Raw genomic sequence first — 17388 nt, forward strand, 5'->3', positions numbered from 1 at the left:
CATGTGCTGTCTGATCTACTTTCAGCATTCTCCTTTATTGGTTTAGATTTTCAGCATCTGTAGTGTTTTGGTTTTTATATAATTATTCCATTTACCCACATTCTTCATGTCTAAGCTTGTATTTCATAAGAAACTGAAGTGTCAATAAAATTTGCAGTAAGAAGACATGCTCTCACTCCTTTTCAGCAATCACAGTTATCCCATTACTCAGAACGGAAAATCAGGGAATTCCAGGATCACATTGAAGAGCTTCAGAAAGAGTATCGGTGTTTCTTGTGGAAACTCCGTTCTTTAGATCCTTCCCACAAAGAGCATCCTTGGAAACCTCGTGCTTACACACGCAAAAGAACACCCGATATCAACCAACAAGGTATCAAAACTAAATACTTAAGGAAAAAGTTAGATAATGGGTTATCAGAATTTTACTGCATTCATTGTTTAACTTCCATGTTCTCTGTATAATACAGGAGGAGCATTTTAATATGTTAAATGTCATGAGGTATTTGTAAGAGATAATGTTAACAAAAGAAGCAAAACAAGAACTACATTCAGCAAAGGATAAATTATCTTTCCTTGACTAAGCTTAATAAGATCACTGAATCCTACTATGAAAGTGCCATTTAATTTTTGGAAATCTATTTTCTGACTTTCACATAATTAACTGGCAGCTTCTAATTGCTAATGATTGTTTTGTGCAGGATGGACCTGGCTAATTTCATCAGCTGTGCCATGTTACTTTGATTTCAAAACACATTTCTCTGCATAGTCTCTAACAAACACATTTTCATGCTGAACCTTTAAATACTTTATTTTGTAAATATTTATTTATACAGTTCTTCATCCGACAAATAATGGTATCCTTCAATTAGCTTTAGCCTTTCATTTAGGTTTATTCAAAAATTTCATGCTGTATAAATTTCTAGCAGTTTGATCAGAAAATTCCACATTACATAATGTTATTTGGAATGATTGAATTAAATTAATATTTACTTTGGCAGAAAATCTAGATGGCTTATTTTAACATATGCAATTTTTCATCATGCTCTGAAAATTTTAAGCTTTATGGTGGTGTTTACTGTTGCTGGTATTTCTGATTAATAGCACCAGTGTTCTCTTTTCTAAATTAAGTTTTTCTTTTCATTTGCAGCTTCTTTGCAGAGTTTGAAACGACCATGCATACCTCAATTAAATGAAGCAGAAGTTGTGTCTCAGAAATATGACATTGAAGATTCTGATGAAGGAAGTAAAAGGAGCCACCTCAGCCCACATATTTCAGATGGCATTATCTATGACTGTTCTGTAGTTAACCCTGATTTTCAGGACCAACCTCTAACTTTTAACTCTGATCGGCTTCCACCAAGATTTTCAATGCACTTAACTTCCAAAATCTCACTGGGAGAACCGTCACACCACATGACTGAAATTCTTTTGTCTCAGCTACCAAATTTACAAGCCTCCTCTTCCCATGGTTCCATAAAAGAGTTGGACAAAGAGGAAGAACAAATACAAACTATAGAGATCAGGGAAAATACCCCATCATCTATCTCACAGACAAAAACCTCGAGGATTCTGGGATTATCTTGCTATTCTTCAGATGAAGATTTATAAGTGCTAAGTGCTAATTGATGTTGGTAGCTTTAAATGTTTAGTATTTTATAATAAGTACTTGTTGCTATATGTATGTAAATAGTTTATTTGTAATGTTTGCTTTGTGAATACAGAGCTCTTGTAAATAACTGAATTACACTTTCATTCTGGAAGTTAATATTGATTCCATCAGTATATATTGACATTGTAACAAATAATTATTTCTAAATGATGCATTAATTTAAATACGTTGGCAGTTAATGTTAGGCAAAAGTAGTTCTGGATATATTTTCAGTTTCTCATCAACTGAACTGGTGGCTAGTAATGTTGCAATTTCATTATTTAGCCTATGAAATTGACACCGTTATATTTGGATCATGCTTGAAGTGAAGATTTGTTATTTACATAACTGCGAATTAAAGAAATGTCGTTACCCTCGTTCTTAAGAGACTGCTGAGTGACTAAATCCGTTGGGTTTTTGTAATTTACTTGCAAAAGGCATTCCTGTCCAGTACCAATTCAACAGTTCAAAGGTGTAGATTTGAGGAATGGTTGGGCGGATTTTAAAGTAAACCCATACACTTGGTATTAAACGACAATGAATTTTATCAGCGGGCACGAACTATTGCCAACTACAGAATCCTGCAAAAGATATCCGGGTAGTTTCGTGGAAGTGACGAATGTTGCCGGAAATGACGATTCCGCTGGGCGATATGGCGGAGGAGGTGGATGTAGATATTGAAGGAGATGAAGCTGAGCCTAACCTGGGGTAAGAGGAAAGGTGGGGAAGGGTTAGGTGGTTCTGCCAGGTCTGGTAGTCCGAGGTAGGGGGGGAGTGAGGCGTGGCGGCTGCTGGTGGTTACTGAGAGCGGTGCAGAGGTGTCGCTAGCTCCTTGTTTTGCTGTCACTGCGGCTGCTGGCTAATTCAGAGACTAGGAAATCTGCTGTCCTCACATGCGAAATGACCGTGCATTCATGTGGATTTAATTCAGCGGTCTAGCCTAGAGGCAAAGATCTGGATTTTTCCAAATTGCCTTATTTCTAGGAGTATTTAATCTAGTGGAAAGGCGGGGGTCGGTTCTGCGCACGCTGAGTTTATGCAGAATTGATTTAAATAGCGGTATTATCTTTCTGGTGGTTGATGGGGGGGATAGGTACTACGTACTTGAATTGTCCCGCTCTTCTTCAAACGTTATGCGTTATTTAACCTGTGTGTACCCGAGAAGGATAATGCGCTGCGCTGGGTCTGATGTAATAACTTATGTTTATTAAATTCCTGGTTTTGGGTTGAACTCTTGCAATTGCTCAGCTGTGGGGGAAAAAAAGTCAGGAAAAGAAAATAAAGGGGTTGAAATTTCCCTTTATTTAAGAAGGGCTGTAAAGAAAACCCTGCGAAGCTGTGCATCGGATGACATAACATCTGTGGTAGGTTAGTTACCAAAGAGGATTCTGTGGAATAAAATACACATGCATTTGGAAAGATGGGTTGTTTAGGGATAATCATGCGGTTTTGTTTGTGGGAAATTATCTTGCACGACTTTGAGTTAATTTGAAGAACTAACTGAAGGTCAATGAGGCAGGGCAGTAGCTGTAGTCTGTATGGACAGTAAGGCTTTTGATAGGATCAAGCATTGTAGTCTGCTATGGACAGTTAAATCGTGTGGGATCCAGAGAGAGTGAGATAATTGGATACACAAATGGCTTAATGGTTGGAAGCAAAAGGTGATGGTGGAAGGTTGTTCTTGGATTGGAGTTTGCCCAGGGCATTGCTAGGGTTATTGCTATTTGTCATTGAGATCAATAATTTAGATGAGAGTAGACAAGGACTGATAGTCAATTTTGCAGATCACACTAAAATAGGTGGCGTGGAAATGGTTATCAGGTTAAGAAGTGTGGGAGCCCATTCCTAATCAGGGACAATGTCACTTTTGCAGCAAAGGAGAACGTCATGGAGGGATTGTCAACTGACTCAGTGTGGGTTGAAGTCAGAAAGAGAAAGGGATCAATCACTGTATTGGGAATTGATTTCCCCCAGTAGCAACAGACACACTGAGGAACAGATCGGGGGAAGATTTTGGAAAGCTGCCAAAATAATAGGGTTGTTGTCAGTGGTGACTTTAATTTCCTTAATTTTGATTGACCCCTCCTTACTGCAAAAGGTGTAGAATGGGCAGAATTTGTTAAGGGTGTCCAGGGGATGGGTGCCCGTTACTTTATGTAGATGAGTTGACCAGAAGAGAAGCCAGACTGGATCAGAATCTAGGCAATGAACCTGGTCAAATGATTGATTTTTCAGCGGGTCAGCATTTCTGAAACCGTGACCATGCCCCTAACCTTCACCGTAGCCTTGGACAGGGATAGGAGAAGACAGTATGGGGAAGTTTAATTTGGGGAGGGCAAATTTTGATGCTATTAGGTTGGAACTTGAGAGTGGAAATTGGGAACAGGATATACATTACAAAAATGTGGAGGTTGTTTGGGGAGCACTTGAATGGGATTTGCGTCATAGGGTGCTGCAGTGCAGAAACAGGCCCTTTAGCCTATCTAGTACATGCAATATTGTTATTCTGCTTTGCCTATTGACCTGCACCTGGACCATAACCATCCAATCCATGTAATTATCCAGTCTTCAATTAAATGTTACAAATGAACCCACATCCACTGGCAGCTCATTCCACACTCACACCAGCCTCAGCATGAAGAAGTTCCCCCTCAGGTTCCTCTTGAATTTTTCAGCTTTCACACTTAACATATGGCCATTAGTTCTAGTGCCATTCAACTCCAGTGGTAAAAAGGCTGCCAACATTTACCCTATGTAAACCCTTCATAATTTTGAACACCTCAATCAAATCTCCTCTCAGTCTCCTATGCTCCAGGGAATACAGTGCTAATCAATTCAACCTTTCCCTAAACTCAGGTCCTTAATGAAAACTTTGCTTCAGTATTCACTAGTGAGAGAGACTTTGATGTTTGTGAGGACAGCGAAAAACAAACTGATAAGCTGAAACATATTGATGTTAAGAAAGAGGATTTGCTGGAGCTTGTGTTAAGTACCCTGGACCAGACAAGTTATACCCCAGGTTATTACAGGAGGCAGGGAAAAGATGCTGCACCTTTGGCAATGATCTGTGTGGTCTCACTGACCACAGTAGTAGTACCAGATGACTGGAGGGTGGCAAATGTTATTCCTTTATTCAAGAAAGGTAATAAGGATAATCTTGGGAATGATAGACCAGTGAGCCTTATGTCAGTAGTGGGCATCATGTTGTAGCGGATTCATAGAAACAAGATTCGCGAGCATTTGGAGAAGCGTTGTCTAACTGGGGATAGGCTGCATGGTTTTGTTAGGGCAGGTCATGTCTCGTGAGCCTGAAATAATTCTTTGAGGAAATGATAAACCAAATTGATGAAGGTAGAGCAGTGGGTGTGGTGTACATGGATTTTAGTAAGGTGTTTGACAAGGTTTCTCATGGTAGACTCGTTCAGAAAGTTAAAAGGCATGGGATCTAGGGGAACTTAGCTGCGTGGATTCAGAATTCGCTTGCCAACAGGAAACAGAGGGTGATAGTAGATGGAATGTATTCTGCTTGGAGGTTGATGACCAGTGCTGTTCTGTTGGGATCTGTTCTGGGACCCCTGCTCTTTATGATTTTCATCAATGACTTGGATGAAGAGGTGAAAGGGTTGATTAGTAAGTTTACAGACGTCAAGAAGGTTGTTGGTGTTGTGGATGGTGTAGAACGTGTCATAGGTTATACCAGGACATGGGAAGGATGCAGAGCTGGACCAAGAAGTGGCAGATGGAGTTCAATCCAGTAAAGTGTGAAGTGAAACACTTTGGAAGTTTGAACCTGAAGGCGGAGAACAGGATAAAGGGCAGGATTCTTAACAGTGTGGAGGAACTGAGGGATCTTGGTGTCCATATCCATAGGTCCGTCAAAGGTTCTGCACAAGTTGATAGGGTTGTTTAGAAGGTGTGTGGTGTGTTGGTCTCCATTAGTCAGAGAACTGAGTTCAAGAGCCACGAGGTAATGTTGCAACTCTAAAAACTGGTTGGACCACACTTAGCGTATTGTTTGCAGTTCTGGTTGCCACATTAGAAGAAGAATGTGGTAGCCTTAGAGAGGATGTAGAGGTGATTTTTCAAAAAGCTGCCTGGAGAAGAAAGCAGTATTATGAGGATAGGTTGAGTGAGCTAGGGTTTTTTGCTTTGGAGTGAAGGAGGATAAAAGTTGACTTGATAAAAGAGTGTAGGCTTCCATTAGTCTCGATAGATCATGGATTTGCACCTTGGAGTAGCTGATAAAGGAGTATAAGATGATAAGAGACATAGATCGAGTGGACAATAGAAATGGCTAAACCAAGGGGGTATAATTTGAAAGTGATTGGAGGAAAGTATAGCTGGAATGTCAGAGTTAGGATTTTTTTTACACACAGAGTTGTACAGGCCGATATATTAGGGACATTTTTGAGACTCTTAGATTGGCATAAGGATGAAAAAAATGGAGGGCTATAGGGGAGGGAAGGGTTAGATTGATCTTAGAATAGGTTAAAAGTTCAGAAAAGGTTTAAAAACCCAATGGATCTGGTACTTGCCTCTTTAGATTGTAGTGGAGGGTACTTGCAATTAAAACTGGGGTTTACTTCAGGTTTTGTCCATTTTCCAGCTGTAGCATTAACTGGTTGGGATCTGCAGATACCAAGAAATCCTGAATGGATCTGTGCAGAAAAATATAATGCTTTTCCAGTAGTCTGGTGATCCAGGGAGAGCAAGAGCACTTACTCATCTCCCTCAATGCAGCTCCCAATGTGAGGTGAATCTCTGTCCCCTTCTGATTATTAATAACTACTTTCTTGTGATCAACGCACCTCTTCCTTCAATTGGTGATCTTCTAATCTATGATTACCGAGTTTCTCCTGTGATCAGAAACGCTGCAGTGACTGAGTCTATTTCTACCTTGATCTTTGATAGTACCCTGCAGTGACTGAATCACACCTCCCCATTGCCCCATTCCTCATTCAACACTTAATAATCATTCATTTTGGAGTTTGAGACTTTGGCATGCAAAATTGATAGTTGTAAACAACAAGCTGATACTGAGGAGTTGATAAAATAGGGAGAGGAATGGTAGATTGAATTTAATCCTCATTAGTGTGAGGTATCTGCTTTGGGAAGACTAATAATAGTAGGCCATATGCATTAGATAGTAAGGATTGGGGGCGAATAGTGGGGGTAATATTGAGGAACAGAGGATATTGATTAAATGGAGCCCTGAAGATGGCAGCACAGATAAATGGTGAACGTGTCTGATAGACTTACCTTCATTTGCTGAGGCATATATTGACTGGTTGAGGTTATGGAAGTTATTAAACATTGGTTTGGCCATAGCAGGAGTACTGTGCACAGTTCTGATCAACACACTTTGGGAAGGATGCAATTGCCTGGATTGAGCAATTCATTTTGAGGAGGCACTAGATAGACTGGGCTTGTCCTTGGTGTGGACACGAAGGGAAATCTGCGGGGACTAGACAAAATTAGGACATTAATAGGATAGATAGTAGGACACTATCCCCCATTTGAACAAGTATCTAAAATTAGATGTCATGGATTTAGACTAAGAGACTTAGAGGTGATCAGAGGAAGAAAAGAGTGATTGGATCTTAAATGTACTGGCTTGAGTGAATGGAGGAGAAGGTCCTCTTGCAAAATTGATAGTTGTAAACAAGCTAATACTGATGAGTGAGAAATATGTAAATTAGCATTTAAATCCCAACTGCACAGGAGGCTGTGGACCAAGTTCTTGTAAATAGATTTGTACAGATATTTGAGAGTTGGCTTGGACAAGGTGGGCTGTAAGCCAGTTTTTTTCAGTGTTGAGTGACTCCAGGATGCAATCAGTGACTATATCCCCTGTTGACTGACCAATGCTGTAATTACTGACCAAAGTCAAAGTCTAGCTTATTGTCATATGCACAAATACATGCCAGGAGTAGAGGTAGAGGCAAATATATTAGGGATATTTAAGGGATTCTTAGCCACTTGGATGAAAGAAAAATGGAGGGCTTTGGGGTGGAAAGCATTAGATTGATCTTCGAGTAGCTTAAAAAGTTTGCACAACATCATGAGCCAAAGGGCATACACTTTTCTGTGCTGTACTGTTACAGGTTCTATGTACAGGTATGCCGAGGTGCACTGTAAAACCTACTTGCAGCAACATCACGGGCATATTGCATCGATAAGCAGCATTTACAAGAAAATACTACTCACCTGTAATAATGGAAATCAGTTCTTCTTGATCACTGTCCTCAAGATGATGGCTCCAAATGTTCAAAGAGATCTTCCTCAGCTTGGTATCCCTCATGATCACCAAAAATGTTGCCACAGTCACAGATTTGCAGTCATCATTTGATTCCTGTGGAATTGATTTTTAAGAAGAAAACACTTCCTCCTCATCTGTTGCAACAGAATTCCAATCAGACTGACTTCCAGGGTGAATTCTTTTAGAAAATTCTGTCCATGCTGTTAAATTAAACATCAAATCATATGCATATATCAGGATAAATTTTCATGTGGCAGTAAAATAAATCTTAAAAATATTATTTGTGTTTTAAGTGAGGACAGTGGTACAGTTCCCGGATTCCTGCAGGACCACTATTTGGATTCCTCCTGGAGAAGTAACAGTGGCATTTTGGTAAGACTAAAATACAAATTGCTGAGAAGCATCAGTTTATTTTTACCTTTTCAATTGGTTAACTGTTGCAATGAACTGATAATAACCAGCCAAGCTCATGTGCTATGATTATCACATGAAAAATAGACAAATAAATGTTTAATGAGGAAATGGCAGCTTTTATTATTGGATTCATTTAATTTAACATGGCAACTTTGTCATTCTTAACTTGAATAGAGAGACTTAAACCTCTCTCTTCAGCACCATTTGTCTCATAAATTCCTTGAAACTGTTTGCAAGTATTTGTATATCTTTTTTTAGATTTATTTTCAGTTTTAAAAGGCTCTGCCATTTAAAAAATCTCTTGTACATCAAATAATTTCCACAGTGGACATGATATGTTTGCTCACGTTGAAACAGCCTATATCAGAATCAGTTCTAATATCACTGACATATGTCGTGAAATTTGTTAAGATTGCTTATTACTTGCTAATTATATAAGCTCAATGCTTGATAATTAAATTTCAGATACTTATTTTAACTGTCTAAACCACATTAAAAGATATTTAATGGAAAATATCTTTTAAAGGAAGATCTTTAAATTTTTCTTTTGAGGAATATAAGATGAGACTAAGAACTTCACCTACTTTAGCGTGCTCTAATTAGGTAAAATTTATCTGCACTCTAAATCCACTTATCTGTATTTTGATCCATAATTTTTGATAGCCCTATTTTGTAAAAATCCTTCAATCTTTGTCTGAAATTTTCATTGAACTTCATGTTATCCATCTTTTGGGTGAGGGAATTCCTGATTCCTTTGTGGAAAATCGTGCTTCCTTCAAAACTTCTTTGTATCCACTCAGTTTTAAATACTTCAACTGGATTATCTTTTAACCTAATATGTCAGTTAATTCTAACCAAGTTTATGCAACACATCTTGTGGTTTACCTTTTTGAACCCAAGAAAGTGGAAAATTAGAATAATAAAAATTAACACGTTTATATTAGTGCATCACAACATCTAAAAAATTTATACTCAATTAGGAGGTTTCAAAGTATAGTTGATATTGTTGTATATGTGCATACCAAACTTTGACATATAGTATTAAAAGAAATGACTAAGTCTCTTGGCATTGATTGAAGATTAAAAGCTTTGATTTTATTGTGATTTTTGATCCTTTTATTTTCTATCTACAGTCCTGGACTTTGGATAGTTCTCTCAGTGAGGAGAATAGAGCAGTTATTGAGACGATGTTACAAGAGGAAGAGTATCCTTGTTATTGATGATACAGGCGATCCCTGCATTACCTTGAGGATGGTTTGACCTCCTAGAAAATGGACTGTATTGAAAATTTCCATTATCCAAAGCTGTATCATCTGTGCATGTGTAAAAAAAAATGTTGAAATGAAATATGATTTGGGTTCATTTATTTACCTTAACGACACAGATTCCTTGAGAATGAATTTTATTCTATTTCTTAAATTTTTGGGTAGTGATTTGTGAATTCTATAAGGGTGAATTTCTGTTACCTGAATGGCCGAAATGCAGGAGTTTCCTGCACTATTTTTCAGTGCTATGACTGGAATTTGGTGTAGTTATCAATCAGAAAACAGAAAATGCTGGAAAAATAAAATAAGTTAGAGAACATCTGTGGAGGGTGAAATTATCAACAGTTCAGGTCCAGAACTCTTAAAGAGAGTGTACCCAAACTCTATTTAAAATACCAATCTGTTTCCTAATTTACAATAAGAATAGCTTGGTAGTAGTCAAGGTAAATCAACCTCGTGATCCTTCCAGATTCATGAGTATGAAGTACAGAAGTAAGGATGTCATAAATCTTTATAAAACACAGGTTTGGCCACAGTTGGAGTACTGTGTTCACCTTTAGGTGACACTTAGTAATAACAGTATGAAGACTGGCGACTGCAAAAGTAGTTGTAGTTGTTCTTCTCCACACCTTGTGATGCATCGGGCGGCAACCTTGCTGTCTCTAGCGTTTGTCTGTTTTGTTTTACAAGGCCAAGTTGCTAGCTCGACACTCAACCCAGCACGGATGGAATGCGTGCAAGGAGCTGGCTGGATTCAAAACCGGGACCACTTACCTCAATGTCCAGTGCGGATACCACTACAGCACCGACCGGCTTTGTACAAAAGAGATTTACGAAATCAATTTCCAGGATGAGGCACTGGAATCCCCAAATCCCCAAAATATTTAAAGACCAGAGAAACTGGGTTATTCTTGAAATGGTGTAATTTGTGAGGAATCCTGACCCAAGTCATTTGGAATAATGAAGGATGTAGGCATAGGGAAGTAGTCCTGTTGACAGAATGGTTGAGAAACAGGCAACAGCGAATAAAAGTGATTAGCAGGAGAACCAAAAGTGACGTGTGAAAACACTTACTTTTGCTGTGTGTGGTTAGGATTTGAATTATACTGCCTAGAATAGCAGTGGAAGTAAAGAGCTAAAAAGAAGGAATTTCGTTTGCAGGGTGAGAAACCGGCTAGATTGTTGTTTCAAAGTTATTGTAGGCTTGGATTGACCGCATGACCACCTGCTATGCTATGTTATTCTCACTATCAGTTCTAGCTGGAATCACTTATCTCAACACATTAGAAAATAAACCTGTGGTGTTCCTGGTCTGCATTGACACAGTGTATCTCGGGTGAGCCAGCATTAACATTGGCCTTTGATGCACTGGTGAATGAAAAAAACTATGTATAGATGCAGACTAATAATGTAATAACTAATTGTTAACAGTGAGATAATACTGCAAAGAAATGGGCACTTTTGACCAACTACATCTATGCTACCTATGCTTATTCTGTATTTCTGCAGACTCTCTACCACAAATGCAACAAGAACATGGAAACACCACCATTCCCTCCAAGCTGTACATCAGCCTGACATGATGATATATTGTTGGTCTTTCAACTGTTCTGAGTCTTAAGTCTTAAAACTACTTGCCCAATAATGCTATGAGAGTATCTAAATATATTACTTTCTTTCCATTACAGTTCAAGCTGTGATCATAAAATCACAAAGCTAGAATTCTTCATTATGTAACTTGTTACTTTTTCCCCATGTTTATTCCTTAACTAATGGATAGGTACTACCTAACTGGGAAAAAATATCCACAAAGCAGCTGGTCTGATCACCCAGAAAAAGGAAAAGTATCTGTGAAAAGGTGAGTTATCTTAAATTCTTTTAAAAATATTTAAGGCAAACCGACATGTTGGAAATTACCATTTTACCAATACCCTGCACATTGATGCCCTGTTTGGGTTTTGTGAGGACCATTAATATCCAAACCTTTCTATGGTTGGTCCAAGGAGCTGAATCCCAGAAATGAGGAAAGAGTGTCTATTCTTGACAGTGAGACAGCATTTGACTGAGTGAAACAATAAGAATCCCTGGTAAAATACTCCAATGGTTGGAGTCATACTTCATACAAATGAAGATGATAGTAGGTTGATTGTCCTACCCCCTGATCATCATTACAGGAGTTCCTCAGGATACTGCTTCAACAGTGACCATGTTTCCATCATCAAGCCCAGAAGTACCAATGTTTGCTGATAATTGCATAACGTTGAATTCCATTTGCAACTCCTCAGTAAAAGGCAAGACCTGAGGAATGTACACGCATTGGCTTATAAATGCAGAGAAGTGATAGACAGTGACCATTTCTGTTAAGACAGGCTCTAATCTGTTCTATTTGCCATGCAGTGGCATTGCTATTACTCAGTCCAATACCATCATCCTAGAATTAATGTTGATCAGAAACTCATTTGGACCATCCAAGTAAATACTGTGGATACAAAAATAGATTAGATGTTGTGTAAAGTTTTGTTCCACCATCTTCATGATGGAATACTCTTAACTTGTCTGGATGAGTGTAGCGCCAAAAATACTCAAGAAACTCAATACCATGCAAACCAAAGCAGCTCATTTGATTTGTATTTCATTCACCACTTTAAATATTCACTTCCTCCATTATCTGCATACAGTAGTTATAGTATATGCCATGTAGTAAATAGGCTGCAGTAGGGCTAATATGATGGGGCTTTCCAAGTGTGCAAACTCAATCACTAAGACAGGGCTTCAAGAGCAAGAGAAAATAACCTGCAGCTTTCCCTCCAGCTTGCCTATCATCCTGACTTTGAAATATATTACTGCTCCTTTATCAGTATTCAGTCTCAATCTTGAAACTTCCTTCCCAACAGCAGTATAGAATACCTTCACCAATATGAATGCAGTGCTTCGAGAAGGTAGATTGCAACTGTCTTCTCAGGGTAGTTACAGATGGTTAATAAATGGAGGCCTTGCAAGTAGTGCTCAAAAATGAATACTTGAGTGTTAATGAAATCTGGGTTTTTAAACTTGCCTGATAAAATGTAATAATGACAAAAATGCAATATTTGAGTTAACAACATGAAAGAAATGATAATATTTGTGTTTAAGACTAGTTGGCTTGAAGAACCTTTGTGAAATTAGTGCTTTTCGTAAATGAAAATAGTGAGACAGATTGAAGTGCCAGTTTTTCTTTCTAATAACCTGTTCTCAGACTAGAGTGCTGTAATATTTGCAGAGTGCTCCATGTAATGGACAAGGACATTTTAAAGTAATTTAGTATGTGATAACCATCCTAGATAGGCATGAGTACATGGTGGCATTGATTAGGTCCTGGGTAGAGATTGCTTATGAAACCTTTTACAGTCAAATATTAATATTCTTAATTAAAAGTGATTGTATTTGTTGTGAGATGTTGCAGTGAGATAGACAAGAAATCCAGTCTATACCTGCCTGTAATATTGGAAGGGAAGAAAATTAATTGGAATTTGGAAAAAAAGAACTGCAAAGTTTATTGCACAATTTCTCAAACAATTTAGGCTATACACGAAACAGTTTGTACAAGCTTACATGGTATCAGCTATGTAGCTCATTTGTTTATATGCATTGTGCATTAAAAAACCTAGCTTGTGTTCATGTTTCCTCTTGTAACACTGGGCTTTCAGCAATGTTATTTTGCATCTGGTGGCCGACATTTGTACAAGATATGTTTTATATTTGACTGCCTTTCTGTTTTGCTGTTTCTGCACACATTATTTCTTGGCCACAGTAAGTACCATTGGAGGCGAGTTGCAAGCAACATCAAAGTAACTTTAGGGCAGGGGTTCCCAACCTGGGATCCATGGACCCCTTGCTCCGTGATATTGGACCAAGGCATAAAAAAGGTTGGGAATCCATGCCTTAGGGCAATTCACTAAATCACCATGTCATAGAGAGAGGGAAACAGTAAAGTAACAAGTCCTTCATCCTCCACACCAACCATTACACATCCATTTTTAAGATAATCCTACCGTAACCTATTTTCTCCCCACATTCCCATCTTCTTCCCCTTAGATTCTACCATTCATCAGTTAACTTTCTAAGCTTCTCCTTTTTGGAATATGGGAGAAAACTGGGAAATCCACACTGTCACAGGGAGAACATGTGGACCTCGACAATCAATATCAGAGGTTGGGATCGAACCTGTGTTATTGAAGCTCTGGGTCAGCAACTCTAGTAGCCACATCATTGTGTCACCTTAACATTATATGACCACGAATATAATTTAAAAAGAAACTTTACTTTATTGCTGTAGTATGCCTACAGTTAGCTGCCCTAAAGCAAAACAAACTTGGCTTCAATTGGCCACATCAATTTTTTAAAATAGAGAAATGACAATGATTAGAAACTTACTCGGACAGAAATTGTGACCGTGAGTACACACAATCTTGCTCTGTGCATTTATTCTCTCTGAAATCATGACAACACACATTGAAAAGAAATTTGCATATAGTGTTTATGAACATCTCCATTTCAAGGTAAACTGATTATTTTTATTGTTTTGATTCTTTGAATCAGTTGGCTTTTGTTCTGTAAAGCTCCCTATCACACCACTTTCCCCTCCCCAAATTTGACTCATTGCTTGCACAACTTAATGTGAGTACATGGGTAGAAAAAAAATCTATTCATCATTAAGCCTGGAGCAATGTATTTAATATTTTGTAGGTTGAATTTGTTATTTGTCCAGTCATTTCCCCCATTTGCTGAGTTTGCTTTCCTCGATGGTTGTGACTATGTACTGTAAACACAAAAGTTGAAGGGTCTTTACCTGAAATGTTGACTGTCATTTTTCCACTAGACCTGCTGAGTTCCTCTAGCATCTTGTTGCTCATCTATTGTCTTCACTCTTTATTACATGACTGGTAATTTATTGTTTTAAGTATTTGGTTGAACTAATTTCATTTGCTGAAATGCTTTCGTTAAGGAGAAGAAAGAGAATTCCTAATTAGCAATTAATTGTTAAGAAGAATACATTTCTAGTACAGACATAGGAAAGATTAAGTTTACTTCTGTGATGATAAATCATTTCATTTGTACCGGCCATCGAACTGTAATTACACATTTTCAAGTTAGAACTGTTATGTATGTGAATATGAAGTTCATCCTGCATCTGAATATTTAATAATAACTCTGTCTTGTGATGCACATAGTAACCTTTTAAGTGTACAGCATGCTTTACAAAGTTTAGTATTTAACTGAAGGGAGAAATTACCATAAGGCTTTTAGATGTGTGTATCCCTGACTGGGTAAAATTGAGTACTTTCTGGCAAGATTCATTCTTGTTACTGGTTTGAAAATTCAGCATGCCTCCACAACTGAAGTAGCTTTTTTGCATTAATGCTGAAAGCCCTCTTTTTGATTGAGATTTGAACCTGCATAGGGGTGCCAGGAGAAGGAAGATGAATAATTCATTATCAAAAATAAATATTTCTCTTCCACATCCTCCAGCTTTAAATGGAAGTATTCATTTATTCATGCCAAAATACTTTTCTAATTTAAACCACATTTAATAGACTCTGAAGATACAAAATTGCTTTACTGGAAACTAAATTTTATTTGATGGAGATTATTACTGTATTGATGAACTTCAGGAAAAGCTAAACTCTCATAAAGAAAAGAATCCATTGACATACTAGTTATTTTTGTTGGGTGAAGTTGCAGATCAGGAGAAGCATTTAGCTATGCGGTACTAAGGCAGATCATCAATCAGCATTTTAGTTTGAGAAGATCTGATATTGATATACTGTGTTCCTGTTCTTAATTATGCAATGTATTAAAGTTGCTGAATGGAGGTCAAACAATTCCATCGAGCAGGAGTAAGATATTTAAAGCAAATTTTCCCAAGCTGATGATAGCTGGGTTTACAGGAAAGGGGGAAAGATCTATAAATTATAAGCAGTTAAATTATGAACTTCTGATTTTTAACATTTACTTTTTAACTGTGAAAATAAAACCAAATGGAATTAATATGTTAGTAGTCATTGATTGTGAAGCTTATCGTTTTCTTGCTGCACACTTAACCTTTATTCTTGTTTTTACCATAGTATTCGTCAAAAGAAAACTGTGAAAAGTCGGTATGTATGGTTTATCTATTAAGTATTTTGTATAGTTAGTAGCAATGTATTAACAACCTTTTTATGTGCTTCTACTTCCTGTCAAATAAGTTAGTTATGTATTTTTAATTGGATATGTTCTTTTACGATGTCTAATTTTGATTTCAACATCAGTTCCTCAAGCTCTCTCTGCCAATCATACAATTTTAATGTTGACCTTGGTTCCATCTCCCTCTCTGCAGTTGCCTGTCAAAGCCTCTCAGATATGTTTCAATATGATCACCTGCCATTTTTCAGATGTCCACTGAGTATCAGTATTACAGTGGAGTAAAAAGAATTACAGAGGCATGAGAGAGGAGTTGGCCAGAATTGATGGGAAAAAACACCGGCGAGGATGATGGCAAAGCAGCAATGGCTGAATTTCTGTAAGCAATTGGAAGGCACCGAATGTATACGTCCCTAACAGGAAGAAGTATTCTAAAGAAATGATGACACAACCATAGTGAATGAGAAGTCAAAGCCAACATAAAAGCCAAAGAGACGGCATATAACAGAGCAGAAATTAAATTCTAAGTTAGAGGATTGGGAAGCTTTTAAAAACCAATGGAAGGCAACTAAACAAGTCATTAAGAAGGTAAAGGTGAAATATGAAAGTAAGGAAGCCAATAATAATAAAGGGGATACCAGAAGTTTTTTAAGATACATAAAGTGTAAAAGAGAGGTGAGAGTGGATATCGGACCACTGGAAAATATGCTAGAGAGGTAGTAATGGGGGACAAAGAAATGGCAGATGAACTGAATAATTATTTAGCATCAGTCTTCACTGTGGGAGATATAGCAATATGGTGGAAGTCCCAGATGTCAGGGATCATGAAGTGTGTGATGTTACCATAACTAGAGAGATGGTTCTTCAGAAAATGAAGGCAGATAAGGTCCAAAAGTAGATAAGACACCTGGACCAGATAGTATACATCCCAGGATTCTGAAAGAGGTGTCTGAAGAGATTGTGGAGGCAGTAGTAATGTTCTTTCAAGAATCAAGATTCTGGAATGGTTGCGGAAGACTGGAAAATTGCAAGTGTCACTCCGCTGTTCAAGAAGGGAGAGAGGCAGAAGAGAGGAAACTATGGACCAGTTTGACCTCAGTGGTTGGAAAGATCTTGGAGTCAATTACTAAGGATGTGGTCTCAAGGTACTAGGAGGCACATGTTAAAATAGACCGTAGTCAGCATGATTTCCTGACTAATCCGTTGGAATTCTTTGTAGAAATAACAAGCGGGATAGATAAAGGAGAATCAGTTGATATTGTGTACTTGGATTTTCAGAAGGCACCACACATGAGGCTGCTTCACAAGCTACAAGCCAATGGTATTGTGGGAAAGATTCCAGCATGGTTAAAACAGTGGCTGATTGACAGGAGACAAAGAATGGGAATAAAGAGAATCTTTTCTGGTTGGCTGCCAGTGACTAGTAGTGCTCCACAGAAGTCTGTGTTGGGTCAGATACTTTTTATGGTAAATGTCAAATGATTTGGATGATGGAATTGATGGCTTTATTGCAAAGTTTGCAGAAGATATAAAGATAGATGGAGGGGCAAGTAGTTTTGAGGAAGTAGAGAGGCTACAGAAGAACTTAGATAGATTAGGAGAATGGGCAAAGAAATGACAAATGGAATATAGTGTTGGAAAGT

At 37.9% G+C, this 17388-nt stretch overlaps 2 protein-coding genes across 6 annotated transcripts in view; both read left to right on the top strand.

Annotated features, from left to right (window-relative positions):
• LOC140737003 (uncharacterized) overlaps window positions 1-2020 on the top strand; it is a 66729-nt gene extending 64709 nt beyond the window's left edge. For 4 of the 5 annotated variants that reach the window (XM_073063088.1, XM_073063087.1, XM_073063089.1 and 1 more), the window contains 2 exons: window positions 187-370; window positions 1148-2020. In XM_073063088.1, the coding sequence (XP_072919189.1) occupies window positions 187-370; window positions 1148-1608 (645 nt within the window). In that variant the 3' untranslated portion in view covers window positions 1609-2020. Of the gene's footprint in view, window positions 1-186; window positions 371-1147 lie in introns of those variants that run through there. The other variant, XR_012101048.1, reaches the window with a different exon arrangement.
• Window positions 2021-2284: 264 nt separating this feature from the next.
• Window positions 2285-17388, top strand: part of mysm1 (Myb-like, SWIRM and MPN domains 1) — a 125098-nt gene continuing 109994 nt past the window's right edge. The window contains exons 1-5 of the mRNA XM_073063091.1: window positions 2285-2356; window positions 8201-8279; window positions 9455-9525; window positions 11367-11444; window positions 15691-15720. Coding sequence (XP_072919192.1) covers window positions 2301-2356; window positions 8201-8279; window positions 9455-9525; window positions 11367-11444; window positions 15691-15720 — 314 coding nt within the window. The 5' untranslated portion in view covers window positions 2285-2300. The remainder of the gene's footprint in view (window positions 2357-8200; window positions 8280-9454; window positions 9526-11366; window positions 11445-15690; window positions 15721-17388) is intronic.

The sequence above is a fragment of the Hemitrygon akajei genome, chromosome 12 (assembly GCF_048418815.1).
Source record: "Hemitrygon akajei chromosome 12, sHemAka1.3, whole genome shotgun sequence".
NCBI lineage: Eukaryota > Metazoa > Chordata > Chondrichthyes > Myliobatiformes > Dasyatidae > Hemitrygon > Hemitrygon akajei.